This window comes from Caloenas nicobarica, chromosome 11 (assembly GCF_036013445.1).
Source record: "Caloenas nicobarica isolate bCalNic1 chromosome 11, bCalNic1.hap1, whole genome shotgun sequence".
NCBI classification, from domain to species: Eukaryota; Metazoa; Chordata; class Aves; order Columbiformes; family Columbidae; genus Caloenas; species Caloenas nicobarica.
Window position 1 is genome coordinate 10433707 of NC_088255.1, and position 23906 is coordinate 10457612.

General features: G+C 40.7%; 1 protein-coding gene across 1 annotated transcript in view; it reads right to left on the reverse strand.

Annotated features, from left to right (window-relative positions):
- Positions 1 to 23906, reverse strand: part of LOC135992861 (contactin-4) — a 161764-nt gene that overhangs the window by 72537 nt on the left and 65321 nt on the right. Inside the window, exons 5-6 of the mRNA XM_065642267.1 lie at positions 7481 to 7684; positions 360 to 462 (exon numbers count right to left, since the gene is read on the reverse strand). Of these exons, the coding sequence (XP_065498339.1) occupies positions 360 to 462; positions 7481 to 7684 (307 nt within the window). The remainder of the gene's footprint in view (positions 1 to 359; positions 463 to 7480; positions 7685 to 23906) is intronic.

Consider the following 23906-nt stretch of genomic DNA (forward strand, 5'->3'; position numbering starts at 1 on the left):
TGAATTTTGGATTCTGCTGTGACAATACACCCATTTTCCTACCAGTCCTGCATTTTATTTTAGAAGTGTTGCCAGTGTTTACTCTAGAAACAAGAGACATGTTTTAAGTGTTGCATGAGACCTCAAAACAGGAGGTGCACAAACACATCTTTATAAAATAAGTTACGTCTTATCTCTTCCTTGGGAGTTTCTTTTCGGTGAGCAAAGCCCCTGCTCCCCAAGTCCCTTGTCTGTCATGAATGCTTGCAATAAGTAACTCCTGCTGAGGAAAGTGAAGACTGGCAAGTCTTGCAAACTCTACCATATAGCACTATCAAAGTGAGAAGCTGGAGGAATAATAATAATGGATCAAAACTTACTTCCCCAAGGCAAAGCACTCTAGTTTCACTGTTGTTCCTTTTGCAGATGGAACTGTTTCTGGGAACTGCACTTCTATTTTCGGCTCATACTCTCCCATTACCCCTGTGAACATAAAATATATGCTAAGGCTTGGTTGAATTTTTGCAATAAATTCACAAGTGTTCCCGTGCTAGCACAGAGCTGTTCTATACATCATTACTTGCCCAATTAATCTATTCATTTTAAACACAGCCTGTTTCTAACAGCCGTGCAGTGTGGGCTCTTCTCCCATTTACTGCCAGAGGAATATCTGAACCAATGCTCCTCGCCATCTGCCAAAGATTAAAATTTCTTCATGGCTCTGCTACTTTTTGGTTTTGAAGATCCCAATTTTTGCAGGTAGCTTGTGAAATATAGCAATAATAAGGGAGGTTCACCACCTTCGAGAAAATGAAATGTGGAACAAGTAGTCATTAAAAAAGTTTTAAAAGCACTGGAGCTAATCAAGGCATCTATTAACTCCAAGGATTTAGATGCGCGGAGATCATATACACTTGGGGTAATTTCTTTATTTTTACCGCCCCAGTAAATCAGGTATCATGGCAGCCTCTTTATGAGATTGTGTTTAAAAATTTGTGCACATAAAAAGGCCTTTATATTAATGATAAATGGCTACCTTTCTACTCACTGTACTGTCTTAAAAACGGCACATCTAATTTCACCAACAGTGATTATCAGCTAATTGATGATTGCAGTTCAAATCGGAACTGCACGGCGCATCCTGGACATCGGCCAAGCGCAGGACAGGCGAGGGGCGGGCGGGAGCAGTGTTGGATCAGACCAGATGAATGTCACCAGTACGCACAAATACAGAAATGAGATAGCACGAGTTTACAGAGCTATTCAAGGTAAGTCAGGGCTGCTTATGGTGGCCTGTGATTGCAGAGGTGCTTTCTGTCTCCCTGCTTTGCAAAGAGGATGCAACAAAAGCCTTTTTTTCTTTGCTTTTTCACAGTTAACAGTTTTAAAGCTGAAAATGCTCAGTATGAGGCTTACATCAAGTCTAGCTTTACTTGCTGACATGTATATTACCTGTTCTGGTGCAACCGCGGGTTATATCATCTTTCTTCCAACCCGTTAATTGCAAACAAGCATTGCTGCTACATTATAGAAAGAGTAGCTGCTGCACAACATCAGTTATCAAAATTAAATTAATTTATTAACGATAAGAAAACTCTCTCCACAGTCACGTTCTGGCCAACACATACCGCAGGAAACCCATGACTCTGTGTCAGCGCTGCAGCATTTACATACTATACCAACAAGAATTACACGGCATGCTGCTTGTTAGGCCTCTGCACGTTAACACTGCGGCCCTGAGGGGCTCAAGTGTCTGTTACAGTCAACATCATAGAAAATCCTCTCTGTTCTCCTGATTGCGACTTGCCAAATCTTGGCAGTCTTGCCTGAATTTCTCCACACTAAACATCTGCTGGGTGAGTTTTGGCCAAGCCAAAACCGGTTACTGCCCCACGGTGTCCACGGGCAAGGCTGGGCATGAATGTCTGGGAGCAGCAGCACAGTTTGGCTGATATTAGAACTTATTGAGATCTTTTTCCAAAAAAGCATTTCCATGTTTTGCAAAGAAGACTGCAAATTTGGCAGAGGAAGAGCCCTTGAGGATATGTTTCCCATGAAAGCCTGACCAGATTCAGGCAGCTGCCTCAGTTAGGAAGATGCTGCCTTTCAGATCAGAGACTTACCTGGAGAAATCAGAGTCTCCATCACCCTCAAGTGAAGAGTTCATCAGTGCCTGTGCCACCGGCCACCCCCCGCCACACCACAGCCCAGGTGTGTGAGAAGAGAGGATGCAGCTCCCCTAAAACCATTCCACAGGCTCTGCGGCAGCTGGCCAGAGGGTGGGAGATGATGCCGTGGCCAAACAACACAGGAGGAAGGGAGCTGCCCAGGGGAGCCTCCTGCCCACTGAGGGGCCAGCTACAAACCAGTCCTCAACAAGCAAAATCCACAAAAACGGTTCCTTCTTCTGCATCTCCTCCACTCCTGAAGCAGGAACGAATTCCCTTAAGCAAAGCAGGCTGTTAAGTATCATGTGACACTAACAGGCTATTTAAGAAATTGGGGCAGAATGTATCATTAATACGTTATTCACCTGACAGAGCAGGAGATAGGAACAGGAGGGAGGAAAAATGGCTTTTTTTTACCTTCTCTTCACTCATTCCTTTTACTGTTCCCATTTCTTATCCTTGGGCTGGTACTGGAGAGCTGTAATCCCAGGGGTGACAAAACCCCGGACCGGGACGGGAAAGCTACCTGGGGCCGGAGGACATCAGCTCTGGTCATTGTTACCTGCGGCCCTGCAGCTCTGGCAACTGCTGCCGCCTCGTACAACTGCGAGGGAGGCTGTTTTACCATCATTACTGCAAACTCTAACAACTTAAAAATCAGGACTTGTACCTGGAAAAAATCACAAGACTCCCATTGCAATTATAACCTACCTACATATATATGTATATATAAGGTATTCTGTGAGGCCTGGTGCCTCTGCTTTAGACAGGAAATATCAGTGCACTTGAGACATTTCCATCTTGGATCCAAGACCAATTCCCACGCAGACAGTCCTTATTTTCCGTGCTGTTCCTGGGTGATTTAACACCTGGCTTAGTCATGCAGGTGGAAGGGATGGGGAAGAAAATAAAAGGACTAAAATAGACACCAGGTTTGTAGCTTCGAGAACGCTTTCAGTGTCATGGCACATCAGGTGCTATATGTGTTTGCATTTCAGAGGCTTTCATATTTTTCTTCCAATTTCAAGGCTTAAAAACGTGCTTTTGAATTAAAGTCCCAGGAATTCAGAAGCAAGCTAATTTGTCTGAGGAGATGATATGCATTTCCTGACAACACCTGTGAAATGTTAAAAGTTTAATTGGTCCATACAGCTGCTGCTGATGGTAATTTTATTGCAGGACTATTTTGGTTCTTTCCTACTATTACTGTTTTAGTTCTGATGTAAAAAATCCAAAGTGTATTTTAAAGAGAAGTAAAGTACTGCAAGAGCAGCAGCTCCCAAAACCTGGGTGGCTCTCAACGGGCTTTGTCTGGTGCTTGCTGCAGGGTCAGGGTGGCCCAGAGAGTCCCAAAGGTGGTGGTGGGGATGGCAGCCCTGGTATCTGCTGCCCTTCCAGAGGATAACGGTGCAGAGACTGTGGCCTCGATGGGGATGGGGCAGCCAGGTTTTGATTAAATGGAGGAGATAGTGTTTGCAGGTTTGTTCCCTTTCCTCCTCTCTTCCAGTCCATACCCCTCGGCGAGCTGCCAGACAACTTGTCCGGCATTCAAATTTAAATCCTTTTTTTTTTTTCTGAGCTGCAATAAGTGCTGCAATCCTAGTGGAAACCTTGCTTCAGGCTTTAGGATCATTCTCGTTCTTTGGTGCCATATACATTTAGCTATTTATTATATTTCCCAACATGAAAATAGCTCAGAGAGCCCTTTCTCCACGATGGGAGGTACCAGTTGGTATCATCAGGGCTAATTCCTCCCATTCCTGCAGAATGCAAGCTAAAGCCCAACCTCAATACCTTGGGAAATCTAGAAAACCATAACAACTTTTATTTTTTCCTTTTATACACTAGCACTTACATGATGTGAAAAGGGGAGCTGCTTGTCATTCACGAAGACCTGTTCTGGAATATGGGTACACATTTCAGGAGAACAGGTCCCAAACTATAAATGTGCAGTTTCAGGGACTGCTGCACTTCCATAATATTGTCTGTAAATCTTTTACCCACCTGCATTGCAGGCATCCTCACCGCAGCTACATGAAAATATTTAAACAGTGAGTGATTGCATGCATCTGTGGAAGGGAATTAAGGGACAGAGGAATAACATCCTTTTCTCAGCACACATTGTACTTTTCACACTGTACTTATCACCATCAGATAACCTCTGTCCATAGAAGCAGAGTTTGAACTCACACTGACCACGACAGCTGCGTTGGCACAGTCTGTTCTTACCACCATCCTGTAACCCTCTATGATATTTATCTCTCCAATGAGGAAAAGCTGTCTGAAGATAACTAATGGGATAAGAGGCACCTTCTGTTTCCACAGCACAGCGACAGGGAAGGAAGCAGACTTCTGTCAACAAGAGCGTGTACCGCTGGTTAGAAAAAAATGCTGCAAATGACGGGAGATCTGTAACTCCCGAGCCTTGCAGCTGAAAATGAGCAAAACAGAAGCACAAAAGGCACAGGTGGGGAAGGCAATCTGCCTACAGGATCTGATTTCATCCCCTACGCTCGTGTCTTTTCCTCTTACAGATTACAGCTCAATAGCCTGGCATTGTAATGCAAGCAGCGCTTGAAAGAAACACGCTGAAAAGCTGTTTTTCCAGGATGATTACATTCAAATAAAATAACCACAACAAAGATGGCAGGTATTTGACGTAAAAAGCCTGAACGATTCACAACTAAGTCTAAAAAACTTACTGCCATGAATTGAAGAAAAAATGTGAAAAGAAACCTCAGGGTTATAGGGAGATTTCAGTTCAGCATGTGCCATCCTGCACACACACATCCATGAGGGAACGAGGACTGTTCATTAGTTCCATGAGAAGTCTGAACATTGGATGCAATAAGAATACCCACCATGTGACTCGTACACCTGTTAAAACAATCGAAATTCCCTATATTGAACAGCACAGGGTCAGCCAAACTGTGAGCATATAAACTCCATTTTCTTCCTATAGCTCTGGAATCGGGAATTTTTGATGTTTTTGAGTGAGAGATTATCATTGGCACAAAAGGAAAGAGTCTTCTGTTTTTCTCTCTTTAACTCAGTGTGAAATAAATAAAAAACAAGTCTAGGTGCTATTCTTAGTTCTACATGACCAGTATTCCTTTTGGATAATGTCTTACTCTACTAGTTTCTTTCAAAGAAACAGGGCCCTATAATTACTTCTCCATGACAGCAAAAATGTTTTGCAGTTTAAAAATAACTTTGACTTCTGAAAAAAACCCACAAATTTCACAAGGAGATTGTCTTATGGTACCAGGACTTTTGCAGAATTCACAAAAAGTATTTCAATGTGAAGCCAACCAGGCAATAACTTAGAAACTTTTAGCAGCAAACTGTTTTATGAAGGGGGCATTGGGGAAGGTCAGACACTCTGGCTGGGACACCAGCCTAGGGCTGCATCAACAACCCCTTGATAACCGGGGAGCTGCTGTGGGGAGAGGGACTCCCTGTCCATTCTCCCCAGCTTGGTGCCTGCCCGGGTGGCAGCCAGAGAAGCAGCTCAGTGCAGGTAAATTCATCAGGAAAGATCCATTATGAACATTTTTTCCGCTTAACTCACTAATTGAAATTAAATGGAACTGAAACATTAATTGTTGATGAGCTAGCCTCTGAGCCTACTAATTTAATGCAAAAAAGTTGTACGGAAAATAACATGCCATATATATTCAGACATACTGGACATGTCAGATACGAATATAAACGATAAACAAGACAAATTTCTCAGTGGAAATACGACGTGCCTCACATTTTACTAGCTTCTGTTGTTCACACTTCTGAAGTAACATATATAATTTTGCTTTTTAAGTCTGACAGTGTGTTACATTCAGATTTTATAGGGTTACTCTATGTGAAATCAAATATTGAGACCTGCTGATTTTTAAAAAGAAGCTTCCCAGTAATACTAGTGCAATCCTATTTTAAAATACACATTTAGCCCATGTTCAGCTTTTGAATACAGCTGTCTTTGGTTCTACAGCTACAACAGTACTTTTCTTGTTTAACTCAGGGATGTATTCCCCAGCCCCTCAGAGGCTCAATTACAGTTTCATATCTTTAATAAACAGCAGAGTACACTTCAAAGGAATCAGAGAACATTCCTGTGAATTATCTCAGGAAGGCAATCAGTCCCTGTAAATAAAGCAGAATGCATGGAGAAGCGATGCACTGGGGTAAAGCCCTCAGTGAGGCACTTCACAATCATCCCAGCATCAGCCCTGTCTTGGAACAGAAGCTGACATCAAGCTGGATCGTGATAAATGGATGCACTTTCAGCTAGGTAAGGTTTGCATAAAAGTCCTGTTAATATAATACTTCAAAATATTTCTTCTCCAATGCTGAAAATGTTAATATGAGACAAATTAAAATATTCCTCTTTATCTTTCATACATCAGACGACTTAGTCTGGACTCAGAAGAACAGATTTACTGTCACTGGGTTTACAGAAATGCAGCCTTCCCTGTAACAGAGAACAGATTTGGCGCAGATCTGGAAAAACAGCTGTCCCAGCTGAACCACGGCGCTTTCTCATCACAACATTTCCAAACTCCCTGTCCACAGGAACGACGCTAATGTGAAGGAGACAGCTAAGGGCTGTAGTAGTCAACAACTGGCAAAAATGAGCCTGTATTCTACAAGTGAGGAACTTGTGTCAAATACCACTAGATGACAATGAATCTTCTTCTAGAAGAAGTTTCTAATAATGTGTTTCTATTTCTGGAACAAATGTCCTAACTGTTATCCTTTAAACAGACAAATGTAAATTAATTTTTATTACAAATTAGCATGCAAATTTATTTTTCTTATCTACTCAAAACTGACAATGACACAAATCAATTGTCTGTATAAATTTAGAAATCCTCTTTTGGTTTCTTCTTGCTTTTTTTGTATTTTTCCACAGACACTAAAAATAGCACCAATTCTGCTGGGAAATACAGCCTGAGCTAACAGTTACCAAAACAACAAAGTGCTTTTGTTCACTTTCGGGATGCATGAAATGAGCAAAACTGTAGTATATCCAAAGTCTAAAATCTATTTTATTTCCTGTCTTTGGCCAAGTGTCACCAAGTTTTCCTTTTATAATTTTTGCCTGATACTGAGATTTGGCCACAGCATCATAAACCCCACCATCATCTGCAACTCTGAACCACAACTAAAGCAGATGTCTCCAGCCTCACTGAATTTCTGTGAAGGGGGAAAAATCTCTCCCTTCACTCTGATATAAATATTTCAGGCCATTTCTGAATTTCTGGATGACAGTCAGTCAAAGAAAACGATACAAACTCACCAGCCCCAGCCCCCAATTCCCCTTCTCTAAGTCCTACCGTCGTTCCGGAGGATGAGCGGGGTGGGGGGACCCAGGACCCTGCTGTCCGTCACCGTGTTTGTCACCACACACGTGTAGTTGCCCACATCTGAAGCTTCCACCTTCGCGATGTACAAATTTCCAGTCTCTTGTGAAACGAAGCGACGGTTGTCCTGGTGTACGAAGGTCGGGTACTCATTGAAGATCCAGGCATAGGTGAGATCTGGAAGCACAAGGTACCACCAGTGTGACACGGGGCACTGCCTGATGTTGAGCTACATCACAATTCCAAGCTAGAGCCCCCAAATGATTTTCTCCTTGCCTCCTTTGGTTGGGGAAATTGGATATATCACAGCACGTGAAATGACAAAAAGGCTAACATTTTGCAAGTTCTCATATTTATGGCTAGAAACATAAATTTCCAACTGTGACACTTCTAAGCCAACACATGGATCTAATATTCTCATTGCTCCTTCAAATTCTTCCAATTCAGAATATAATGCACTTTACAAGAATCTCATCTATTTGTCACGAACATTTCAGCCTGACTCATGACTTTTTTTTTTTTCTCCTTTAAAGACAGTTCAGAGGAGGATCCACTGAGCTGTATTATCACCCACTGTACGTTTTATTCCTTTGGAATTTCTGACTCAGCAAAAAACTGAACACTAAATTAAGCAGCCGTAATCTTCTCTATGACTAATTAGATAGTACACTGTGTTTTCTATGGCATCTTTGGAAGTTATTTGAACAATAAAAGTAAGTGAGAGAGATGCCACAAGTGGTTGCAGACTTCGTAAGTGAGGTTAAATGCAATATAACCCTATAATATTTGCCTAAGACTAATGCCCAAACACCCTGAAAATGCTTGAAGAACTAAAGTGAATACAAGATTGTTGTAGCTTTCTAAGGGAACACTAATTATGCTAAAAAGCATATTCTTACTTTAATGAGCCATAACTGTAATTGACCTCAACTACCATTACTTTAGAAAATATGTTCTGCCCTCACGTTCCACTGTTTACATATATAAGAGGCTGAACGCAGATTGTTGGCTTTTATTTATTTATTTTTAACAACAGGATTATAAAATGCCTACTTAGACTTTTAGCATGATATGATAATTATGTTTATGTGGGAATATCTAATCACCATATTTACACATGTGCATCTCATTATAAGTAACCTCATGCTGATGTCAAGAGGATACTCAGAGCAAACAAGGTACCACTTCTCAGCTGGCTTATTATTTTCTGCAAGTAGTTAAGCTTTATTTATTTATTTTTTTTTAATTTACACTTGGTGAACAATTATCTTGTTCTCCAGAAGCATCCAGCAATAGGCCAATAAACATCACTGCCCTGGAAGGCACAGAGGCATTGAAATTTGAGTGAATCTTCACATCGCAGGTTTCCACCAAAGCCCCCCAAGCTCTGCAATACAACAACATTTTGCATGGACTGTGGAATGGCGAATTGACCACATATTCCTCAGAAAAACCACAGAACTGGGAGGGTCTTTCTGGATCCACAATCCCCTTGCCACTCTAACCTTCCCCAGAAGGTTATGTAGTCCTACTCATAAATATACCCTAGAACCAGAAAGGGTTTTGTTTCCTACTTTTCTGTTGTAAAATAGTATTACTCTAATTGCTAAGAAACCTCTAATTTCCAGGTTAAATATTTTCATTACAAGTCTATATCCATGTGCTTCTGGGCTAATGATGCCTTTAGCTTAAAGTGTTCTTACCTCTTTGCTAGTGAGAGCCATCAAGAGCCCTTCTGCCTTCATTTTCAAGACAAGCTTTCCAATCATATGATCGTTGTAGCAGATTTTCCCAGCCTCTGCCTTAGTTAAAAGATTTGAATATTTGTGTCATTTGAGTTGAGTGCTAGGTTGGAAATCCTGGGTAAGCAGGTCACAGGAGAGCAGAAGGCAAATGTAAAGTTGTGCAATAGTGAAGAGTTCTGATCAAAGAGGGCACCAAATGGTGACGATCTGGGATTCCTCTAAACAGAGAAACCCAACACAGTAGGTACTAAAGGAGACCTATTTCTAGAGCGGAAAACATCAAAATCTCCCCAAAAGCCATCTTCAAACTCTACTAATTTGGCTACATAAAACTGAGGAACATAACGAAAACGTTGCAATTCTGCCTTCCTTTCACTACAACAAATCGTTGTCCAGAAAAAAAAATCATCTGCCCAAATTACACAGCCTTACATATTAGGAGTAGTCCATTATTGCTGTACAATATTTACAACAACTGGATAATTCTCTCTTTGTCTCAAACAACACGGGACTGATGGAATACAGAGCACAGGAAATAACACAGACTGGAGCATCTATAAGTACATTTGCTTGTGTAGCAACATGTAAATAAATACTATATCAAACTCACTTTGATTTCCTTAGAGATCCTAGTGCAATATTTATGGCTTTTCAAACTTGACGGATTTCTTTTGATAAGGTTTCACATACTAATTGCTCTGGAAGTGATAGACAGTTCACAACCCATAGGTAATTTGTAACAACTGTGTAAACAGACACTTAAAATACAGCCTGAGATGGCTCCTGGTGACTGCACGTGATTGAAACATTTACCAAAGCTACAGACATGGAATCTTTCAGTACAAAGAACGAGCAGTAACAGGCAATTCATGGTTCTCTAATTACACATTAGACTCTACATCCTTGCAGAATTCATTACAAACTTCTCCTTTCTAATTTGGAGCCTTTTTCATGCAATTTTGCCTAATTTACAATGCTTTTAATTTCCCATTTAAAGCACATTTGAGCAGCTCTATCAAACACAGAATATTTTCCAAATGTTTCTGACCCATACTTGCTGTTTTTAAAGACAAGCAGAAGCTCAGCTCGCTGCAATCCCACTGACAGCAGTAGAGCACCTGCCCGGTTATCCACTGCAAAGACCTATATCATACTTTGATACTGCCCCTTTCTTCATTGCCCTGAAGGTCTAGGTTTTCATGATAGACCGGAATGAGATGAAGATTTTTGGGTGGCAAATCTTCACTTCTGTAATGATTATTAGGCAAGGACAGAGTGATGGAGAAGTTACTTGTACATTTTTTGAACAGATAATCTACGCACCCTGGCTCAAGCCATCACCAGATAGAAGATATTCAATCCCAAATCTTTCCTTGCTTTACCAACTACATAAAGACCATTTTCCATCTACACAAATGCATCTTGATGGCTTACACACACTACCACCACAGGCACATGCTAGGAGGAAAGTGGATTTATTTTTGCCAAAAGAATGCAGGTTTCTGCGCAAAAGGTCCCAGGTTGCTAGGTATTTGCTCTGCTGGTCCAAAGCAAAGACAACAGTGACAGGGAAGAGTGTCCTAAATTAGTTAACATCATCCATCTATTGCAAAGGAGCCTATGGAAAATTGAGGCTTGTGATGAGCAGTAGAGGTAAATTTGGGAAGCTCACAGATGCGTTAGCAGAAACTCCATGTGACTTTGGCCAAGAAAGATGGTGGAAGTGATGGACACAAACATGCAGACAGACGCATGGCAGGGAAGTCCACCGCATCATTAACCTCTTCTCCACATCCCTTCTCCTGCCACTGCAGCAGAGGCTTTCAGGAGCAGCTCAATCACATAAACACAGTACATTTGCCATTAATATTTATGTCTCTAGGCTAGTGATCGGCAGAAGAACATGATAGGCAGTACACAGCAGGCAGGCTATGTGCCTCGAACATCCATCTATACAACATCAGACATGAACAGTCTTGATTCAAAGCTCCACCGACAGCCTTTTACTCAAGTTGCTATTTGCAAAGTTGTTTTCCTTAAATGTGTGTGGCAGCAATACCAAACAAAAGAAGCCATAATCCTTTTTCTTCACTCTTTTTATCCCTTTCAGAGACTGCCTCACACCAGTTGATCCCACTGATGCCCAGGCTACCTCTGTGTTTCAGGTCCAAGTGTACTAACCACAAACACATGTCCTGTATCACCTGCAAATATCAATGATTATTTAAAAGTAGAACCCAAGGCTTCTTCCACTAGTGCATGGCTAAATAGCATGGTTTAACAAAATTTATAGCAGCCAGCAGCTGCCATCAGCTTTAGGAATTAAAAAGGAAATAAATTATTCAAGCCACTTGAATGCAGATTTTGCAAATTTAAGGTATGTTTTTTTATTCTATTATCAGAGCACAGACAAATTTCCCCCCTTACCCCCAGCAAAGACTCTCCTGGATCTGCTTTCCCTGATCAAATTCAGATCTTGTTATTTTTCTAAAGCATTTGATGATAAACTCTTCTAAAATGTGAGTCTCTCCTTTGCTGCCCTCAGAATACTCGCTGCTTGAGACAAGAAACAAAGATAAAGACACTGTAAATTTTAAACTTTCTCTAAATGACAGCAAGTGGTAAAAAAATGTTTCCAAAAGCTGAACAGAAATTCTGCTATGAGTAATTATTATAATTAGACCACATGGTTTGCCAAAATGATGTTCTCTGGTCTTCTGTCTTCTTACAACCATATGATTTTGTCTTTTCCTTGTCTTTGCCTTTTAGTACAAGAAACTCTTTTCTTGATTTTTTTTTTTTTTTTTTTTTTTTTTTTTACAAGTCCCTTCCATAACGTCAGGGCTGCCACTTCAATATGTCTCTGTAGCTGTTATAGGAAAAGCTATTAAAACATCAAGACTATGGTAACCATAAAGCTGAATAGAAGAATGAAATTTTGAAATTAGTATTAGCCAAAAAATGGGGATCATTTGTCATTTTGAATAAGAACAGTGTGGTACAATACACTATTATTTTTTTATAGGCATTACTGAAAGTTACAAAGATTAATCCAATCTTCAATGACTCCTATAATTTCTATATTATCACCTACTATGTCACTCTCAAGTTGGACAGGCACGAACTCCTTTTCTGTGTAAAACAAAAGATTTGCAGCATTTCCTGTAAATCTTAATGCACAAAAATTATGGTGCATAACACATAGCAAGAAACAAATAGGAAAAGAAGAAAATCCTCTCTTCATAACAATCCTAAGCAACCCAGACTATAACTGCAGTACTACAGCGTTTCGGAAGAGCAGTACATAATTTTGACACATTTTGATATGAAAGGTCAAGGCTCATCCCGGTATGCTATAAATAACAATTTAAATCCAGATACGGTGAATACAGCTCTGTGAGTTAGGTTTGCACTTTCCTTGATCATGTAGCTCCATAAAATTATGATTGCATTTTTAACTTTTCAAATGCAACTTATTCTTATTTATCATGTATGGGAAGTACTGGAATTTTGCTATTTTACCAGACACCTCTGCTTTCCCTGTCGTAGACTGGGCCTTTCCAGATTACAGTTGACAACAACAGTGAAGTCACAGGAAGCTTTTCCTGGAGAGAAGCTTTTCCCCTCAGCCTGCAGCTATTGCAGCGCAACTGGTGGTAGCAAGGAACTGGATGTAGCATTGTGCTTTTATATGATTTAGCACAGACACATGTTTCTTGGTACTGTGTGTGTTACTGCCTGTGCTCGCTGCAATCCGGGTTCCCATGAGAGATGCTGATGCACGAGTGAGCCTGGACCTTCCTCACCCTCCAGCATGTGCTGTGTTCCAGCCTAGGAAGTACTGAATGGTCACACCTCCTATTTATCTAATGTATTCAGATACTGCAACAACATTTTGCCATGCAAAACTCCAACAATACCCCATACCTCCCCCACAACCAGTTAATAAAAGCCATTAACATTTCAGTATCATATCCAAGTCTGGCCGAGACAAAATTTTCATTTATACAGAAATATTAATAGGATAACAGTGCCCTGAATGGAGCGAGGGAAGAACCCGGCCGTTAATACCACCTTTGTATACCTCTGCAACTGCACCCTGCGATGGGCTCGAGTGGGTAATGGCTCTGTCAATAACAGTGTTGTATAAACTTCATAAGAGACTCATGTTTGGTGAACAATTTGTAGATTTTTTTTTTTTTCTGCTTTGATTGCTTGCATTCCCCAGTGTTCGAATTCCTCTTAAGAGGTACTAACAGGGTGTTTTGGCAGAGTAAATTTGGGCAATGATAAAGCGTAACTGATTATCTGATGAGTGTCCTGTGAATTCATACTGTATTCTCATCTTGCTTACTAGATTTTGTTGACTGCTTGCAGGGGTATTCATAATTTCAGATTTCACTGGGATTTGATTAAGCAATCAACATCCATAGCCCTGCGAATAACACAACATGAACGGGAAAGGAGACTGGATGCACCACAACACACTGAGAGTGCACTGGGGATGAGGAAAGAGGATTATCAGGGGAAGATGAATCTGCAGCACAATATACCACGTACGTGGCCCCACCCAAACCCCCAAGGCTCCTGCCCACCCATACCAGTTGTCTGCTGGCAGCTGCACTGTGGTTTCTGAAGTTTTTGACCATTTTTCTCTTTCACAGTTTTATTTTAATAGCAAAGCTACATGAATTATGCACTGTACACTTTTGTTTTTGTGGGCCTACAGATCATTTCCTTGCCCTACTAGCACTTTGGATCAATTTTTTATCTTCTCTCCTTAAACAATTGCCGAGGAATTTAAAGGAATCAACCTGGGTGCAAACATCACTTGGTAATTCTCCCCTTGACTCTGTGCTCTGCCCTCTCCATCACACAGAGCTGCCCAGCTACGTAACACCACAGCTTCTGTGCCTCAAACGTAAGTTTTAACAGGAAGAATAATGAATAATTAACAAGATTAATCTAAAGTTAATAATTCATTTCTGGATGAACCCTCATCTATGCTAAACTTGATGATGCAGTTACTCAGCAGCCAGCCAGTCAATCGTAGGGACACAAAGAAACGTGCTGCCCTTGCCAGACGGGACAGAAAAAAAGCACGTGCCCTTCATCTTCCCTAAAATTAGTGAATTGGTTTGCAGAATTTAACTCAGAATGGTACGAAAGTGCCACGAGTCACTGTTGTCAGTGACAATATGGTGATGATGGGAATTACCATAAAGATGTGAAATCATGGACAGCAATGAACAGACTGTGAGGTCATCTCTGCAACCTGAGACACAGCAGCTCTGAGGTTTTTCAAACTTTTTCTTACAAACAGTGTATAAACTCTGATATGGTCTAACAGGGTGCAACACACACCAGTGTGTAACTGTACTCATGTGTTTCTTAGTGCTGGTTTATGGTAAAAGAAAAGCTGGATACATATGTATATGACATGTACATTAATCAGCCAGAAGAGTAGAAGAAGAAGGAGAATGTACAAACAGCCAAGTTCTGTGTCAGACTCATCCTCACAGCAATTTGCAATGCGTGCAGGGCTGTGGTTGCTTCCCAGCCCCTTGACTCCATGCTCACCCAGTATGTAGAGCTTCACATATGGGTAATTAAGAAGGTGAGAGGTCTTAATTACCTGAAGCCTAATCAATAGTCGCCTCTATCTGCTGTATCTCCATTTTTCTGTATCTCTAAAATAGTTAAATATTTGATGGCTGTACACAATTGACCTGGCTTATCTCTCACAAACAGCTTCCAGCGCCAGTCGATGGCTGGCTACACCGGCTGCCATGGCACAGGGAACATTAATGACTACTGCACTGCACCATCGGGGATTTTGACAAAATTTTAACCTGAAGTTCCCTCAGGGAGAAAAATCAACAGCAGCTGTTATCTTTGACTGAACAGAAAATGTTATGTGACTGAGAGTCCCGTGCTGTTGTATTTACTACAGTTAAATACACAAACCAATTTAAAAAATGTCTGATGGGCAGCAGACACTCTCCCACACCCCTACCAATCTAGCATATGGGCTGACAGGTTTTGGAAGAAACTATATGGTTTTTTTGTCTGATAAACTTCATAAACTATCTTATAGACATTTACAGCTCAGCCTGGACTTTCCTGAAAAGGAAACTTCCAACCCAACCCAACCCGCATTTGTCAAAAGGGCTTATGATACCTTTGGGGAACCAGGATTAGATTTGATGCCACTCAGTTTCACGTACCTCTGGTTTAAATTTAAGTTTTTGGATTTCCCCCATTGGATTTCACCCATTAGTGACCCAGCTGCTCTTAGACTCTGTGGAAAGGGCCAGTTCCCCCAGCCTTCGCAATGGAGACTTGACCTTGAACTGCACCAATCAACAATGAGGCTCCAGACACCTGAGAAGTTGGGTTGTTGGGCCCACCAAGCGTGATATTGGTCCATTGAAGAAGAAAATTATGAATTGGAAGCTTATTTCTACCGAGGAATGGGAAATTATGAGATGAGTGATCCAGGAATGAAACACCACCACCTCTGGCATAAAGGAGCTCCTATGGGTAGTTGTGGCAGATGATTCATGCTGAAATAAAAATTATGGAAAAAAATCTTACTGAATGTGCAATGTATCATGCCACGTAACTATATCAAGCCAACCTTAAAAAAGAGCAACAATACACGAAGTACTCACAAGTGGGTGAATAACTATGTATTTACTACAACCTTTACCCCTACTAATAATGCAACACCTTACTTCTGGAAGCCAGGAGACACACACTTGGTCTCCTATGACACTGATTCAAGCCTAGATGATTCCACAGCTTTTCCCACTGAGCAATGTATAGACCTGTGTGATGCTCTCTGCTTTATTTCAATGAGGAAATTCCACAAAAAAAGAAAAAAAAAAGATAATAGCTTGATATGGTCCACAGAGTGGCATCAACATCCTTCCAAAGGAACACTCATCTTCACCTGACAGCCAGAGATAAAGTACCTCTGTGGCAGATACTGTCAGCAGCAAATTGAAAGCAGAAAGAGATCAGCCAGCAGAAAAGATAAAGGGGGCTGGACTGAAACTGCTAATCACTTATGGGCAAACATCAAATGAGAATAAAAACATTGTAAGCTGGGCATGTGCAGAAATGATGCTTACACTGATTTTTAATTCTGAACTGTATTTTTGCTCTGTGAGATTCAGTCTTTGCTTATATTTTCTAGTCTTGTTCTATGTAAAGTACTACACATATCACCTTAAGGAATGACTCACAGATTTAATCCAAGAGTTTGTTTTCTGTTTAAAGTCAGAGAGAGTTGGCCTATATTTTTTTTTGTGCACTTACTTCAGTAAAGCTAAAGATCCCTGGGCTTGTTTTAAAACATATTTCAATGTGACCTAGCTAATCCTTTAATACCAGCTTTCACTACCTTTGATCAACCTCTTACTGTAGCTATAAGAGATTAGATCAAACCTCTAAAAAAATAAAGCTGGTTGTGGAGAATTTTTTTACTGCAGTGAATTAATATTATGATCAACCCCAAGGCTGAACTATCCGGCCAAGCAGTGCAGGTGGTATGTCCTTTAGTGGCGATATCTGCACGGACAGGCACTGCTATGTGATGCTGTGGCACTTGTCTATAGTACATAGGAAAAAAACATTCTGGTCACATACTTGATAGATGAACAGTGTTTTTATATATACCAGTTAAAACCAACATCACAGTTGCACATTTAGACCTATATATCAGTAAAAGAAAATGCCAGACCCATTACCCCCATTTATTTTCCAACAGCAAAATCTCAGCCCCATAGAAAGCAGTGCTCACACAGCCAGGACTATTGATTTACATGAGGCAGTATATGCATTCAGGGATCTGGAAACCCAAATTTGATTGCAAAAGTGGAGCTACATCCACGCTGTGTTTGTGTCAACACCACACTTTCTGCTACGACCATCTCAAGGGAGCTGAAAGCAGATCAGCCTCCCTGGCCACTTCTGGGAGCTTTGTCTGAAGGACACAGCTAAGGCTTGGTTTGGAGGCGAAGGGTGGTTGCAATGCGGTTAGCAGAGCCTAGGAGCTAGCCTCAGATCTCTAATTTATTTTATAAAGAGATCACAAGATGTTACAACTTTTGATAAATGCCTATTGACTGAATTCTGTCAGACGACAGATTTCACTCATCTTTAGCCAGCCCCTGCCAGCTCTACCCCCTTTCAATACCATTTCAATCTTCATTTAGTGCTGACTGCAATTGAACAGGGGAATAAACCACATGACTAGCTCGCTGATGATTTCTTTTTAAAGATGTCATGAGCTGTCACTGATAAATAAAAAATCCATTAATGTCATGTTCCTTATTATTTCAGTATTTCCAAGGTCTTACTGAAGAGTTGAGCCTCTTCCCTTCTAGTTCTTCAGGTGAGCAGCACGTGTTACAAACCCCAGACATCACACCCACTGCCTGTCTGGGCACAAACAGATAATGGTAGGTGGTTGGTAGGAAGCCTGGACTAGTGCCAAAACCCAAGGTAATAAATACACAAGCTGAAGATTTTGGTCTGAACGTCTGTGCCGAAGTCTGTTCTTGGCTGCGACCTTCTTTTGGAATTCCTGCTCGCAAAGCCCATCCCTGCTGAAAGGAGGCAGATCACACACATCAACTCTGTTGCTTAGTGTCACTCTAAAATGAGCTTGGCATTTGTGTTATTGGAAATATTTGTAATTTCATAAATTTCTCAATTAAAACAGCACTGCGTTCTCTCTGTGCTGTCAGAAATATCAAGCCGAAGCATTCATAAAATTAGGAAGAATTTATCCCTATCCCTTATCCTCAAACATGTTGGTAAATTTGTGCACAAACTGAATCGGCAGTTTTAGAGAAAGGATTATGTCAGATTAATTTTAATCTAATCCATTTCTTTCTCCTGAGAAGCCTTTTATACTTCTTGTTTTTAATAATTTAAACAGTGACTGTGGCATAGTATAAAAAAGAAATGATGGGAGATGCACTTCAAGTGGAAGTTACCACTCTCAATCACTTCTCATTTAAATGAGAGTTTCATATGCCTGATTTTAAGTTAAATGAAACCTAGTTCTGCTGAACTGTAATAATCCTCAACGTGTGGAACCAGACACAGAAGAATTACATGGGAAGCCCTTTGTCTGACTCAGCTGCTCTCTGTAACACTGCTATGGAAAGAGATACCTGAATTTTGGGCTGTCAAGAAGAAATGCTGCCAGGCTGCTTAGATCCAGCTACAGCTTTCAGGAGCATCACTCCACTTCTTGTGAGCAGGGACCTTGTCTTGCAGTTATGCTACAAGGCACTAGGAACTGGCAGGTTTGGGGAAGTTATTTTCTTGTTCTTATCTGAGCTAAATCACTTGGAGGCTTTTTGAGCTCAACAGCTTATGTCCTAGAAACCACTTTTATAAAATGCTGACACTTCTTTAGTCACAGGCATTTGACTACTGCATGGGGACTTGCGAGTGGTAGTTGCTATTAAGAGGAGAAATTGATAATCAATTCAGATATTTTTGATGCTACACTCTTTGCTCTCCTTACAGTCTTTTCCATCTCCCACATATCTCCAATATGCACACTGCATCCTCCTCCAATGAACAATACCTAGACGAATCCTCTTTGAACTTCATTTTTTCCTGTTCTAGGAAAGACACCTGTGAGCTGCTGAGCCGCAGCTCCTGGGGAACACTACCCTACTTCAGCAGTTTCCTATTTGTTTGGAAATCGAGCTTTCCCTCTGCAATTCCCTACATCCTGCAAACAGAACCATCTGTGCACAACATAGTTTAACTCCTGCCCCCCAAACAAGAGAGATCTGCAACACCTCCAGGTGCTGCATGTACCACATCTGCCAACACTGCCCCCACCATCATTGCCATATTCAAACATGTCAAAAGCATCACTGACTAGTCCTAATGCAAAACATTTCTCCCTTTTTTTCTTTTTCCTTCCCAGCCCCAAGGGACAATTTACTGGCTCATATTTTCACTCCAACCTTTGGTGCAAACCACAAAAGGCTCAATGACCTTGCAGCATTTTGACAAATCGTTGAACCAACTTGCAACCAGCTTAGATTTTTTGCTTGGTTTCCTAGAGATATGGAACTTTTACAACCACGTTGCCCACCAATCTGTGAGATATTCCTCTCTAAACTAGCTTCTCACTAATTGCGACCAAATATGACCAAGCGGCAAAGGCTTATGAAGACATTAAAACAGGAAAGAAAGAGGAAAAACTATTAATGCCTCAATAAGGAGAAGGCAGGGGTAGTTCAGCACTTTGGCAACCAGCTTGACAAGAGGAAACTGCCCAGTCCTGGGCATATGTGTAAGGCAAGAAGCATATTTAAAAAAATCTCTGGTCATACCACAATGGAAGAAACTGCAGGAAAATAAAGGCTGAATATTAAAGTTACTGTTGTGGAGTGGGGACACAAAATGTTCCATGCCACCTGCTGTATAAGAAATACAGCAGGAGAAGCATTCTTATCCAAGCAAAACCAGCAAAGTAACAGAACTTGTAAGATTCAACTTCCCATTCCTCTAAACATTTCATATTAATTTGGAATGCACCACAAGAAAAAGTTCTGGTACTGAGAAGCTGATTAAACACTTAAGGGAACATGTGCTTCAAGGGTCTTGCCCAAAGCCGTTCTGAACCGGGCACCCAGCAGAAATGCCAGATACATTCACACAGCGGAATAAACGTTGCAGAGTTGGCAAAACAGGCTGATGCTGCCTGGGCAGAATGGAATAATCCCCTGCTTTTAGGCAGACATTAGGTAGAAATGTCTGTGGCCTCCTTGACTATGAGCTATTTCTAGAGTAATTTCTTCCCTTTCCATTACCTGTTTCAAGGTTGGTTGTTTTCCAAAGTCTTAAGATAAACTTTGCTTAATGTTGACTGTAAGGACACCAATGGAGAATATTACAAATGTTTGTTCCCATTGTTACCAGAACAGCTCTAAACATTTATTAATAATGTATTAATTCTTCATAAGCGACAAATGAAAAGGCAGCGTGGCAGTTTTCAAAGAAGAGAGAGGAACAACTGTAAGGTTGGTGCTGTAGGATGGGGAGTAAAAGGGCACAAATACTTTACAGCAACTGAAGAAAACTTCGTTTCAAAGCACTCCCTGCCGTGCAGCACTACTCAGGGAGTAAAAACCCCATATGTTGATCCTCTGATGGTATGAAAATGCATGATAATTGCCTTCTTCCCTCTGCACTGTTCTGATTAGTTTTGCCAGTTTTTACTCCCTTCCTCCCTGTACTATGCAGCGGGGGCTGTATCAGCACGAGAGAATACGAGTTGTGATTTGTGCAATAGATTATTTGCGAGACAAACCCCTCAAACCATTCATCACATAATAGAGGCCATCAGCCATACTTACAGCCAAAACATTTTCACTGTTTCCAGCCCATGAAGCGCCCATCATTGCTATAAAAAAATAATAATACAAGGAGAGAAGAACTGACCAGACGAGTAAGCACGCACTAATCATTTTTCTGCAGAGCACAGAAGTGGTCTTAGCACCACTGTAATCAGTAAAGTGCTTTCTGAAAACATGTCTGGTGTCTACACTTCACTACCTACCGTACAGCGTGAAAGGCTGAGATTGAGATGAAATCAGAATTGCCATCTCTTCTGTCAAATGCTAAAATTTAGTTAGTTCTACTTGATTAAGCTGTGCAACAGAACTAAAAGTTCTCCTAGCTGCTGGGAAAAAAACAACGGCAGGAGAGAATGAGAAAACCTGAACACATCCATTATGTGAAAAGATGTGAGAATAATTCTCTGTCAACATTTCAGCTCACAGACACAGACTCCACCGCTCTGTTTCCAACAGGAGTAATGGCATCAGATGAGAAAGAGTTATTTGAACAACTGAACTTTAATGAATCTCCTCCTCTTTGGGAAGATGGACTTTTACAAGTGCATTGACAACATGGGCACTGCAGAGAGACAGAAAGCTTATTTTTCTTTAACTCTTGCCTTTGCTCAGTCAGAGAGGCATGGTTCCCAGATGCTCAGGAAGATCAGATGACTCTGCAGCAAGGAGCAGAGGGACAAGGTACCTGGGAAATTGAGGTTCAGGTCTAGAAATTGTGTAGGGAAGGTTCAGTGCTGGGTCAGCAGGAACTTCGTTAGTGGCCCTAAGCAAGTGGGCAGGAGGAGACACGTCCTGTAGAAGTGTCGGCAGGTTTCCATCTGCAGATCTGAGCACTTCTCTAAAGAAGCTATCAGCTGATTTATTTCTTGCACAGATTTGTGGGATAAATTAGGAGGAGTGGGGACAAATATGCTACAGAGGTAATGAGTGGTGGTATGGCCTATAGATAGAGGTCTGAAAATAAGACATACCTCCAGGGAATACAAAATTTAAATAATCAAGTAACTGAGAGATCATTTGCACCAGTTCTCTGTGTATGTACATTCACCATTTCTCACGGCACTTGGAAATCTCAATCTTTATAAGATTTTCCCACAAGTGCAGGAAGCCAAATGTCATGAGAACATCATGTATTATAGATCTCTCTAAAAATGAACCAAGAGAAAATTGGGGAGGGGGGGAAGTAGAGGAAATCCTAAAAGACAAGTTCGTTTATCTTCCTAAAGAAGGAAGAGTGAAGGATTTACAAACTCATTTGTTCTGCACACTTATGGATGTGCTACCAGCCCATCAATTGAAAAGTGCATGCTTTTCTAGGATTGTATTTTTTTTGATCTCTAGACCCGCAATGAAATGCCGGGGACATTAAAAGGTATTTGAAAACTGTAGTTGTTAAAATATTAACTAAATCTGGCCTGACTACCACATAAATCTAGTAAAAGTGGCAGCTGAATGACAGAGCTCCCACAAACTTATTGAATGAAAAGAACTGTTTGGCACGAAATAATATTTTGGTCTTAAAATTTGGAGATAAAGTTAAAAGGGCAGTGACCTCCAAATACTTCCAAGGCACATTCCCCATGGAACACAACTTAAATTCAGAGCCCTGAGAAACACAAGTGAGTGTTTGCTTTGGGTTTTTTTTTTGTGCTTTTTGTTTGCTTGTTTCAATTAAGTTTATCTTAAGAAACAAATGTATCTTGCCAATTTTGATTAACAATACTGAAAGAAAGCAAACAAGAAAAGCTAACCTGTTTTCCCGCTACAAAGCTTCTTTCAAAAGGAAAACATTTTTAGCAACAGCTTAAATTGAACACTCTATTTTATGTTTTTAAATGATTTCTAAATATATCTAAATGTAATAAAAAAGCTTGAAAATGAAACACTTCAGAGAAAAAAGGTGGGGGGTTTTTTTGTTTGTTTTTGGTTTTTTGTTTGTTTGTTTTTCCCCCCTTTGGCTAACACCCCCCCCTTCCCAATCAATTACTCCTACAGCTCTTCTGAAGAGTGACAGAAGATGATATTGATCTAGTAAGGCTTTGAAAAACCTAAACTAATATAGCATTGTTTTATAGCATCCAAATTATAGAGCTCATCCTGAGACACGCTGAGATATTTTAACTAGTCTTATCAATAAATCCATGAAAACTTTTTGATGTTCCATTTCCAAACCTGTTATTGTGACTGAGTTTCTGGGGACTGCCCAGTTAATGCTGCAGTAGCGGCCAGCAGCTGTGATGGGGACCCTTGTGTGTTCATTGTAACAAAACCAAAGCCAAATTTTAGTTACGTACATACTTCTATCATTTTTGACTGTTCTCTCTTGACCGCTTAAATACCTATAGCTCCTCATAATGCTGTTACACAGGCCCTGAATGCCATGTTCCCATAGTAATGTTTACTCTTACATTATTTTTTCCGTAGAGCCTCTTAAGTAGAATGGTTGACACATGTCCATTGTCAGGCTGTTAATTAAAAAAACCAGTGGAAATAATGAGGGAAAACCCTGCATGCACAGGGTAATTTTCTCAGAAAAATGCTATCAACCCAAGTAGGTGTCTACCAGTTCTTACACTGATTTAGTGCATGTAAGTGAACAAATGGGGAAGTGGAAAAAAGAAAAAAAAAAAAAAAAAGGAAAAAGAACTGAAAACTTCTAGCAGATGAGGCACCATAAATACAGCAGGACTGGCTTTGGGGGCTCAGGAATCTGCTGCTTCAAGAACAGAAAATACAACAGAAGCAAACGTTCGATTTGCATTTATTCTAGTTTTCAGTCCAGCAGCTTCCTGAGCTCCAGATGAACATTTATTTTCCAAATTTCCAGCACTCAGCAAGCACTTCATCACAGGAGGCAACCACATCATTATGCTGCTTAACAAAATGTAACACCAGGATGCACTGACCTGACAAAATAGTGACTCCCTGCTGAAACCGTGCTGCAAGAAATACACATTTCATTTTCATCTTTGGGAACTGGGATGAGGGGGAAAGCCTAGATTCATGTGCTGAATCTCCAGCTCATATTAGACTAAAAGCTGGGACAATACATGGCAATGCCCAAATTGTTCTGTGCAAGCTCTATGTGGCTCATTTTATGATGCTGAAAATACTTGTTAATCATTTGGACTCCTTTTCAGGGTGAATTTCTTGCAACATTTGAATTATGGGAAGCTCTTTATTTGGCATCATTAAGAAGAAGAAAAAAAAAAACCCACAACTAATTTACGGAGGCCAACATAATTTTACTTTTAG